General features: G+C 40.7%; 1 protein-coding gene across 3 annotated transcripts; it reads left to right on the top strand.

The window, feature by feature from the left end:
* The first annotated feature begins 1,898 nt into the window (after positions 1 to 1,898).
* On the top strand, positions 1,899 to 8,152 carry isl1a (ISL LIM homeobox 1a). Of its 3 annotated transcripts, none has more exons than XM_063194438.1 (6): positions 1,899 to 2,136; positions 2,776 to 2,965; positions 3,830 to 4,089; positions 6,042 to 6,325; positions 6,671 to 6,838; positions 7,012 to 8,152. In XM_063194438.1, the coding sequence occupies exons 1-6, from the start codon at positions 2,109 to 2,111 to the stop codon at positions 7,126 to 7,128; spliced, it is 1,047 nt and encodes a 348-aa protein (XP_063050508.1). In that variant the 5' UTR covers positions 1,899 to 2,108; the 3' UTR covers positions 7,129 to 8,152. The 3 variants fall into 3 exon arrangements, with proteins under 3 accessions (XP_063050508.1, XP_063050507.1, XP_063050506.1); XM_063194437.1 differs by having other exon boundaries at positions 6,039 to 6,325; XM_063194436.1 differs by having other exon boundaries at positions 6,039 to 6,325; positions 6,650 to 6,838.
* The last annotated feature ends 3,890 nt before the right edge of the window (positions 8,153 to 12,042 follow it).

Below are 12,042 nucleotides of genomic sequence, written 5' to 3'. Positions count from 1 at the left end.
ACAACAACAACAACAACAACAACAACAACAACAACAACAAAAGGCATTCAAAAGTTTACTACACCGCAAATGTGCAGCAAATTGTACAACACATTTGTCCATAACAAAACATGTATAATAATATTATGTGGTTATACTTCCACATATGTTCCTCTGATATAATGTGTATGTAATTTCTAAAAAATCACCTTTAAACACAATGACATATCAATATATATATATATACATATATATATATATATATATATATAGAGAGAGAGAGAGAGAGAGAGAGAGAGAGAGAGAGATGTATTATGATTATAATACAGTAAGCTATGACAATGCTTCACATTTAGGATACAGAGAAATGTTACCAATCAACTCAACCAAAACGCACAATTAATAAATATGCATCCAGAGCGCCTTTTCATTCTTGCCATTTCATTTGCATGGGTATAATGAAATTATACTTCAGCAACATATTTCGAGGCAACAATTACTGTCAAATGGCTGGCGGGCTCTTTCTCGACGGAAGCCTTTGTGTAGCCGATTAAGGTTATGACAAATGGGGCCAGACTTTTGGACGCAAGAGGGCGCGTTTGCGTGTGGAATAGAAGCGACATCTTCCCCTGCTTTGCACAGCCAAGCCGCATGACGTGATCTAACCAAACCTCGACCAGGCGCACTGACTGATGTTATTGTGAACATACAAAAAGTGTCTGTCCAGTCTGTGAAGGGGTGTACCTAAATAGTGTATATAGGCTATGTTAACAACATAAATACCGTGCTGAGTCAACAATGTCTGAGCAATGAGATGAGGTGTAAGCCAGGACATGGCATTTTTTTAGGTTATGGCAAAAATATGGCCTATTTAAGCTGAAAGAAAGAAAGACATAACATCAACATTATTTTTATCAGTATTCTTTAAAAATATATATATGAACTTGTGACCATTTTGAAAGCACTATCTTCCTTTCTGTCATTCTGCTGCTTCAAGTTTGACCAGAGTGCAAACGTTGTTTTGTCGCTTTTTAATATTATTTTCATGGAACTCCGTTCACCTTGCTCCAGAGATATTACCACGTTTTGCACAGCGTTTAAGTCCATCATTACCTGTAATTATGTTCTGTAATTGGGTTTTGGGTTGGGGGGAAATCTCTTTCCACAGTCTTGTGCCACCGATTAGCTACCGAGCCACTGTTTTGCGCAGGAAAAAAGGGAAAAGAACCCTATATCAAACGTGCACCCAAATTGTGTTCCTCAGCAATTATACCAAATAAGCGTATAGATAAAGCTAGATCGTGAATTCTCAAATCCATCCACTGTAATATTTTTTTCTTAATGTATTCTGGCCTATACATAATAACAATATAATATACGACTATGTTCCTTAGAATGTTGGGTCTAATAACAACATTAAATTCACTTGAGATGCTATGATGAGATCACTGCGAGGTCATCTCGAACAGTAGCTAGAATAACAAACATTTAAAAAAATAAAAGAACCCTCACGCAACTTCTCTGCTACAAATTCTCATGACGGCGCTTTAAAATGGTATTCTGTCTTCATAGAGCGTCCCGTTGCTTGTGCTAAATGGTTATAACGCGGCCTTGTATTTACGTGGTTTGGGGGCGAGTAAACTCAACTGTCACGTGCGCCTGATAAAGGCATTCTGGGCCAAAAAAGTGAGAAATAATGCCGTGAATCCTGAGGCGCTGTCTCTCTGGCAGGGTCCTGGGGGTCCGCACCGCGATAATAGGAACAGCTGCTCGCCCCTTCACAACCAATCAGCGCACAATGAAGGACGCTACGTCAGCCCAATGGCCAAAGAGTAAAGCTGAAGGCAAGAGAAAGAACGAGTGAGGGAGAGAGAGACAGACAGAAAGAGACAAGGCAGGGAAAGAGAGAGGGAGAGAGAGAGAGAGAAAGAGGGAGAGTGGCCCATCAATGCTGTGACCAGGCATCGAAGCTCAAACACACACCCCTGTCCCAACCGAGGAGCACACCATTCGGGCAAGATCGACAGTTCATGGGACTCACCCCCAGTTCCGACTAAAAAACAGACACGGCTACAAAGTGCTTCCATCTCGATTTGAAAGTGGACCTAACACCGCCTTACTTTCTTGACATGGGCGACATGGGGGATCCGCCGAAAAGTAAGTCCTAATTATATTACTGTTGTCATAGGAGTGTCATAAGAAATGTCTGTGTTTGTGCCATAAGTCGGCAAACACATCAGTGCATTAGTAGACTATTAATAATCATTTAAGGTTTTTCGTCTGGCGTGCGTAAAAGCTGTGCAACACTGTGACACACTTTCTTGTAATACATATATTATTACGCACTCAAAGTATGCCAGGTCAAAATTCTTACCCAGTTGGAATTGTGTATATTTTTTCTGGTCACAAATTGATTGGGAAGGAATATTAATAATTATTGTAGGCCCATTTTTACATTTTGTGCATTTAATGTGGTCTAAATGTAAGATCTAGCTACCGATATTAGTGTGTCATATTAGTGTGCATATTTGCACCCCCGGCCTATGTCATAGTCTGCCACGAGAACCTTTTGAGAGCCATGACATTTCTGTAGACTTAATGCCATACATTAGGGGCATCAAATACTTCTTCACACAACTTGAAGTTGTTGGTAAATGCACTACTCTGAAATAACCAAAGATTCACCTAACTTTTATATAACTACAAAAAAAAGTTTGCCTTGTATATATATTTTTATTATCAGGATCAACAGAATTCTGACTGTTTTCTTTCTCTCTCTTCTTGCTTTCTCAACAGAAAAAAGATTAATTTCATTGTGTGTTGGATGTGGGAATCAGATTCATGACCAATACATTTTGCGGGTGTCCCCCGACTTGGAATGGCATGCTGCCTGTTTGAAGTGTGCCGAATGCAACCAGTATTTGGATGAGTCTTGTACCTGCTTCGTCAGAGATGGGAAAACGTATTGTAAAAGGGACTACATCAGGTAGATAAGAGTTTGTTTGTCAATTTAAACGCTTAATTGTTTACGTTATCTATAGGATGTATACTACACTGTAACAAATCGGTGGGCTACTCGAGCATAGCATGCAAGTGTATCCAAATGTTGGTGGGTTCCCTATTTGGATTAATCCCTTGTCATTTTGTCTATTAATTGTCAGTAATTAAGTTACATTGCAATTAGGCTGCAGCTAGCGGTGGTTCCGCTCATATAGGCTATGTGTCGCAATCCAATACTTGGATCAAATAGCGTTTTAAAATTAAAGCTGATGTCAAAGTTGCTATCAGCTACAGATCTAGTTTAGTCCACTGATCACGTTATATTTGAATACTGAAAACAAGACGCCACATTGGATGACAATAGGCTACTCTATAGGCAAAGCAAAGGAAAATTCATAAATAATATCAACTTCGATTAAAAATAATAACACAACAACAATAATAATAATAATAACAATAACAACAACAACAACAACAACAACAACAACAACAATAATAATAATAATAATAATAATAATAGCCTAATAACATTAATAATTGGCCTAAGATAAATTACACGATTAATATATTTGAGCTTGTGTTTGCTCTTGATAGTTCACTGCACCTATGATAAAGCCTCATATTTCAAGATCTTTATCATTATTTTTTTTTTATCAGCCCCTTTGTCAATTAACCTACCAAAACAGTCCGTTATGCAACACAGTGTAGGCATCCTTGTGGGACTTACCTCTATATTTACAAACATTTTCAATTATTTTGTGTTGCCAATTTATGGCTGTGAAGATACCCCGCTATTTCAGCTCTACCATATCTCACAATTGCAATCGTTCCCTGGCCTCTTCCTCTGCAGGTTATATGGAATAAAGTGTGCGAAATGCAACATCGGCTTCAGCAAGAACGACTTTGTCATGAGAGCCCGCTCCAAGGTGTATCATATCGAGTGTTTCCGATGTGTGGCCTGCAGCCGGCAGCTCATCCCGGGGGACGAGTTCGCTCTGAGGGAGGATGGCCTGTTCTGCCGGGCCGACCACGACGTGGTGGAGAGAGCCACCTTGGGGGCCGGTGATCCCCTTAGCCCGCTGCACCCGGCGAGACCTTTACAAATGGCAGGTAGGTTTGTCATTCCTACTTTTATTTGGCTGGTATTGGAGAATAACAAAGCGATGGTTAGGCCTACATTATGGATTGTAGGGCCAATTAGCCTATTATGCGTAAAATGCCAATGCTATTGGCTAGTGGATGGTGGGTTGCCTCACAGACGAAGTTCGGTTTTATTCTTTGTAATAAGAGGACAACTATTTTTTATCTGTTTTAAGCTGATGGACAAGTATATTTGTGACAGCCTTGACAATAGAACAAAGTGATGCCTTTTGCAATGAGGTTAAGTGCTCCATTACAAAGTCGCCCTTGTTTTCTGTATACAGTTCCGATGCTGACGCACGGCATTAACATCAAAAGAGAGATAAGCTTACATGTTCAGACACTGTCATCTAACAGAGTATTCCTTGCCAGTTTTTTTTAAAGAATACATTGCTGAAAATATGGCTTTTTGCTTTTAGAATAGGCCGGTTGCTCAACAGCACAAACTAGTCTTTACCGTGCGTGTCAAACGCGAGTGTCATGGATGTATGGGCCCTGTACATTTGGTTCTCACCTCACTCCTTAAGTCAGACTGATATTGAGTAGGCCTACAGTGTTGTACGGTCAGTTATTTATTTATCATTGTTGTGGACGCGTTTAGGACTCACAAAGAGGGTTCTGTGGATCAACCCACCCATCCAGGGTTGTTTTGTATGACAGCCTTAGCATATTCTCACAATGCAGTGAAAAGCGCACTGCGCCCGACAGAATGGCTGCTGGCATACGGCTTTTGCGAATTGACTATAATTATCCAAGGTCAGAATCATAAACTAGAGAACGTGTCATTGTCAGATCAAGCAGCCTCGATTAGACTGTGATTCTCGTTGAATTTAAATACGCTTAGAGGAATTTTGAAAGAATATTATACACTTTGGTCAAATGGAGGGGTATAAAAATCTGAAACACATTTGACAAGGAATTTCAATTGCATTCAGAATAAGAGCATACTAGTCCGCCTCGTTAATATTCTAGCCAAAAGCCATGATAGAAAATATACACAGGCCAACTGTACAGGGCCAACACTTAGGCCTAGGCTAACAGCTGAAAAAAAAATCACAATTTCCAGTCCGATTAAGATTATGTGTTATTTGAATATGGATTTAACCCCATTTTCTGGATGATGCATTTCTGGAAAATACAAATGGAAATTAAATACATTATCATGAAATTCACGAGTAGTTATAGGCCTACTTGATCGGACTGCATATCGGAAATATGATTCATGAATAGGACATTACAAAGTTATAGTGTCCTCTTTGAATTCGTGATATTCTGTGAAGACCATTCACCATGGCGATGCACACAGGACACCGCTATTGCCATTACGCACAATTTAAAAAAGCGTTATATAAAAATATGTGTTTTACTTGCAGTATTTGTCGGTTGTGGTGAGTTTAGCAATGTTGTGAAGAGCGTTTTGCACTTATGTAACCCATCCCAAGTAAAGCGAACCCCGCGGAGTCAGCAGCTAATTAGTCAGTTACAAGAATATTTAGTGAGGAGGACAGAGGAATACGTCACCTCCTAAACTATAGGCCAGCGGGATAGTGACCCAAATATCCGTACAGAGGGAGACGCATCGGTTCACCCGGTACATCCAACAACAGTCAAGAACGCAGGACAATAATAATAAATACCACAGCCAATTTATTTCACCCAACCTTGCAAATGTGACACGTGTCTGTACTTATCTTTTATCTGTACTCCAACATGAACCTGAGAATGAAGAAACTATAGGCCCCAATATTTTCTATGTACAGCCTACTAGTTTGTTAAATGTTTCTTTTCAATCACCGGAAGCCCCGCACAGCACACTAATAAAGTAGACAAAACTAGACCACCTAGTGCTCGTACACCAACCAGGGACTGGGACACTGCGAAAAAGGGATCTTTATTTATGCCTACTGTCTTACTTACAGCAGAGCCCATTTCGGCCAGACAACCTGCGCTTCGGCCCCACGTCCACAAGCAGCCAGAGAAGACGACGCGCGTCCGGACAGTGCTCAACGAGAAACAGCTCCACACGCTGCGGACCTGCTACAACGCCAACCCCAGGCCCGATGCACTTATGAAGGAGCAGCTGGTGGAGATGACAGGTCTCAGCCCCAGAGTCATTCGCGTTTGGTTTCAGAACAAGAGGTGCAAGGACAAAAAGCGGAGTATTCTTATGAAGCAACTTCAACAGCAACAGCCCAATGACAAATCGGTGAGTACAATGCAAAAAAACAACAAATGCAACTAACATTTAAGGCCCACTGTAAGTGTGCACAACTATAGTGTGTGCGCATATGCACTGAACACTTCCCGACTGATATGTGAGCATGCGCTATATGGATTACGCGTGGTTATTTTCCCTATCAAAACGCACGCGTGCACATTTTTGGTACAAAGTAGGTTGTTTATTGCATCGATGATCTTCATATTGATAAAAATGATGTGTATTGAATTAGTTGTATGCATGTTAAAAATAACACTTGCCAGCTGTTTGATTACAAAAAATATCCGTTAATTTCCATTGTCTGACAACTAGTATATCTGGGACTATATGCAGAATATCCAGGGGATGACCGGCACTCCCATGGTGGCCACCAGTCCGGAGAGACACGACGGGGGTTTACAGGCGAACCAGGTGGAGGTGCAAAGTTACCAGGCGCCTTGGAAAGTCCTCAGTGACTTCGCGCTACAGAGTGAAATCGACCAGCCAGCATTTCAACAACTGGTGAGTGCCAAGAACGTTTAAAGGCAGCCAAATTCCTGCCTTAGCCCAATGATACAATGGATTGTGTACAGGGCTACAGCACAAATACTAATAATAACAATACAAATATTATTATTAATAATAACAATAATTATAATATTAATAATTGTGTTATTACTATTATCCGCTTTCAGGTGAATTTTTCCGAAGGAGGACCAGGGTCCAACTCGACCGGGAGCGAAGTTGCCTCCATGTCGTCGCAGCTCCCCGACACGCCCAACAGTATGGTGGCCAGTCCCATAGAGGCCTAGCTAGGACACCTGGATGCTCTCTCCTCCTCTTTAGAACTCCGTGAGTCGAGGGGGACTGGTCCATTTGAGGAGTCCATACACCATCCGCCATGCACGGCGACCATCCTCGAGAACACACAGCAACCAGGCCGCCCGCTGTGTATGGCGCGTGAACAACCCCGGTTGCATTAATACACTGTGAAGACAATCATGGGATTTTAAAAGGCGCTCGGATCCACAGATACGACTCGAGTGCACCTGCCGAGCGTTGCAAAAATAAAACATGAAAACAAAACAAAACAAAAAACAAAGTACCGTGTGTGAGACGATTTAGCGTTCAGATGATTCAGCTGGTTAACAGAGCTATACCAGAGTGTACCAGATGCAAGATGCAGAGAGTCGGACCGTCCTGGCGCATCATGCAGCATGGAGTTGCGCTGCATCCATTGCGTCATGGGCATGGAACGCTGTGGGTTGGAACTGATGTTTGCAACAGTTTTGCCAAAAGTACCCACGCTGTATCATTTTTTTTATTTTTTACATTGGGTGGATCTCTGTGATAGCCTTTACTGCGAAAGACGATTTCCCTCCACAGACCCATTTGCTGGCAGAGACGCCAGTATACATGCCTACAACATCACCAACCAGACACTGTTGATTATTTTCTGTTGCAGCTTGGAGTTAAGATAGGGCCGCAAATAGCCTCTAGCATTTGGGAGGATAGGCGGAGGTCGGCACCTTTCACCAGATTTTTTTCTTTACCTTTTTTGTTACACGGCCTCAGTTGAAGCCCAAGTACTAAAGCATTGCAACAAGGTATACCTCTATTTTGCCACAAGCTTGGTGGGAATTTTATGTGTTTGTGTCCGTCCAAGATCTTTTTTTCCCCAAAGATGTGTATAGTTATAAGTTATAACCATTGATTAGCCCTGGAAAAAGGTTACTTTTTTGTTTGTTCCTGTGATACAAAATAATAATGATAATAATTTATTATTTATTGTCGAAAGACCTGCCACTTTTGTGTACCTTTCTTTGCTGAAGTAAAAAGGAGTCAAAAAAAGATTATGCTATTGTGGACTCTGAATTATCCATCATAATTGATGTGTCCTGTCGTTTAATTAAATTGTACAGTAACGCCATCTGTAGAACTATATCTTAAGGAAATTTTCAGTAATAAACGTTTGACGGTATCGTAAGTACTGCGTCTATGTATAATGTGCGCCAATATATATTTTTCATATCATTGTCAATGTCAACTTAAAAACATTATTCAACAATTAGTGAAAATATTATTATGATCTATAGGCGTGTGAAAGACGTTATAAAATGGGCTCGTCTAAAAGGACTGGACTAAAACCGTTATAGAATACAGCCCTGTCGTGTGTGGTGTCTTTAGTAGGCCTTGAACTCACTCAATTTCCAAACGACACCATCCAGTGAGTAGGAAAATACAGAGAGGCGACAAAGCCATATGTCTAGAATCGCACGCGCACCCGATGCTATGTAACCAATCACGTCAGTCCAGAGGTGCCAAATTACACATGCAAACACATAAACACATACGGCCCTGCGACCACACGCCAAACACGCACGCATCCATGGGCATTTACGCGCTCACGCATGTGCACAGCCATATAGGTCTTTGAGAGCAAGTGGTTGCATCACTGCATGCTGTGGACTGCGTTTGCTTAGCCTACCTACAGCGGCAGGCCTAAACTATGTCATCATGTCCTCGAACAAACGTTTAGACTCGGGACAAGTTCCTTTTCTGAAGCACTATGGTAAACTAAAACAATGTAGGCTAAGCTAAAGGTCATACCAATTGACCTTTGACATCTGTTTATGTGGGAAGCTACTTCCTTTCTGAGGTGAAGGCTCTATCATTTGATAAATGGTGCCATTCAAAAATAATTCAGTGCACAGAAAATAATTTGGCTGTGAATAATACAGCAATCCAAGCAGACATGATTATTAAAAAGTGGTCTAGCAGAAGACAGACAAAACAAAACAAAAAAATGGGATTTGTTTTCTTTATGCAGCAATATTATAGATGTATTCATTGGAACTGATGATAAAAGAGTCACAACTAGTGATGGAAAGGCTAGGCAGCAAGACAATTTATTTTTTTTGACATCTTCAGCATTGCTTTTAAAAAAACAGAGAAATGAAAGATTCAAGGCTTCATCTATGATTTCAAGTTTACTTTTATTTTTTTATATACATTTTTCCAACATTGTTTATCATTTACATCATATATTGCATTTAGGATTTCTTTTTATTGTTTGTTGAACTATGGTTTTGGTTTGGTTAATGTTTTGATCGCGTATTTGTGAAATCTCGTGCATAACCTCACAACTAACCTGGCATGAATACTACATTATAGGACACAAAAAATGAAAAACAGTTGAACACACGGTAGCTCTAGGTAGCCTACTGTATACATCTTTGCTCATGTATTTTAATTTGTTCATTTAATTTGTTAATTTACATTGGTCTGAAAAACGGATAGTATGGGGAAAGCATAGAACAGCAACTTGGCGATTACAAGTACACGCCCATTGTCATCAACCCATGTTCGTGAAGATGTGAAAAGCATACATCAGCAACTTGGCGATCACAAGTCCATTGTCATAGCCCCATGTTGCTGAAGGAGCTGCTGTTGTCCCACTGTACATCTGATCATGACACAGTGTGGATAGGGCTGCACTTTGCTGCAGTAGCAGGCCAGGCCCGCGGGCTATCCAGCCTCTTTGGCTGTCCGGGCCTCCAACCTGAAGCGGAACTCCCTCCCCGCAGATAAAGGGATGAGAGGGAGAGGGAGTGGACATGGGAGAAGTAGTGTTAACTCAACACATAGAGAGTACTCTGGGACCAAATATACCAAAGAGGGTGTTAAATCGACCCTCAGAGTGTTGAATTAACTCTGCATTTTACTTTGTAGCTGTAGCAGTAGTAGTAGCAGTACAGTTGCTAAGGAAAATGACAAATCTGTGTCTGTATTGGCCTCCAAACTGAGGAAAACACAGAAAACGCCTGCAAAAGGTTTTCAAACATGTAGTAGGTAGATGGGAACATGAAAGCTTACTGACTCTGGCAACTGGGGGATTATGTGACTTATACAGGTCTCCTCACAGATGCAGTAATGTATGGTTCAACATATGGTCACAATATTCAAAACGTATTTAGAAAAACGTTTATGTGAAAAAGAAGAATTACATTAACATTTTTTTTTCTGGATTGTGGTAGTGAGAGTTGACTGTTGCATGCACTGATTGGTGAATTTTCCAGGAAGACCAACTGGAAAACCAAACGTCGTGGCTTTAGCCACTCACAGCATCTGATCTGCCATCTTAGAGATATATGCTATCAGTGGCGTCCACAGGCTCGGGTCCACAGAACTTTCGGCTGCGTTACTAAGCTATAGAGGCGAAATGTTGTATCGCAGCACTATTGTCACATGATTTTGATTGTACAGCATTTTGTAGATAACCAAGTCAATATGGATCACAGTACATTATGACAAAAAACTTTTACAAAAAGAACTTAAATGGGCAAGTGCTTTAGCACCACCTTTCCCCTATCTGTGCACGCTTATGTGTGCTATAACTATCCCATCTCACCATATTGCTCACAGCAGCTATTAGATCTGAAATTATAGACGCTGCTCCTGGGGACTCACAACCGTTTGATTTATTTAGCTAATATTGTTGGTGAAATAGCACACAAGATCTTTGTAATGGTTCCATCTGCGATCATGTAAGAAGTTCCCCAGATTGAAGTTTATTGTGTGATGTCCTGATGGGAAGAGTGCCCAAACAGTATGTTGACATAGCAGTGATGACAATAGCTGTCACAGTGTCTCCTCCTTAATGCAAGGAGGACTATTGTATTGTTATACGCTGACAACCAGACAGCCTTAACAGAGATTCTAAGAGTATTCCGTCTCTTCCAGGTTCAAAAATGAGAATACATTCTCTGACTAAGGCACTCCAAATTAAAATGTCTTTACCAATATGACAAGTCCTACATGGACATGTTAAAAACAAGGCCCTGAAGAAGGCACTCATGCCGCTACGCGTGGGTCTTGTTTTTAACATGTCTAAAAGACTTGTCATATTAATAAAGACATTTTAGTTTGGAGTTTGGAGTTTGGAGTGCCTTAGTCAGAGAATTTATTCTCATTTTTGAACCTGGAAGTACTACACCTTGGACTAAAGAGCACCCAAACCCAAGAAGCCAACAAACAATCTGGATAAGAGCACGCCATACTCAACAAACTTAAAATATCCTGTCTCTCTGGCCATATGTTCCATTAGCAGTGCTCACATTGCTAAGATTATCTTTACAAGTGTGCCTTATGTTCCCACATTTGTTGGAAGGCAGGTTTGAAAATTAGGTCCTAGAATTTTGTTTAATATTTTACCCGTATTAAAGTCCAATTCTCCTACAAGGGTTTTGGGAACCATTCTATAAAAATGAATCAATTCATCAATCAACGAGTTGAATGAATGAACAAATGAATTGAATGAATGAATGAATGAATGAATGAATGAATGAATGAATGAATGAATGAACGAATGAGTATTTTTTTCATGTCAATCATCATCAGAAAAAGAAAAGAAAAAAAAGAAATGATCAGAAGAGTCATGGTAGGGGAAAAAACAGAAATGTGCTGATTGAACAGCCACATGTTTGAAGTTGAGCATCTCCCGTTTTGTCTGGGGCTTCCAGAGTACCAAGCTCGGCAGTGTTGGGAAAAAGGACTGGAGCGGGGGGTGGGTTGCATTTTGACTAATTTGGTTTTTTTTTTGCATACTAATATCATATAAGTGATGTCCATCAGAGCAGAGTGTTGTACATAGGGGTCCAGAATTGTGGTGTCATGTGCTTGGACACAGTAGTCCCATTTCAGAGTGGGAGGCCATGACAAGGCAA

The sequence above is a fragment of the Engraulis encrasicolus genome, chromosome 3 (assembly GCF_034702125.1).
Source record: "Engraulis encrasicolus isolate BLACKSEA-1 chromosome 3, IST_EnEncr_1.0, whole genome shotgun sequence".
Lineage (NCBI taxonomy): Eukaryota > Metazoa > Chordata > Actinopteri > Clupeiformes > Engraulidae > Engraulis > Engraulis encrasicolus.
The sequence above is the reverse complement of the archived record's forward strand: the minus strand, read 5'-3'. Positions and strand labels throughout refer to the sequence as shown.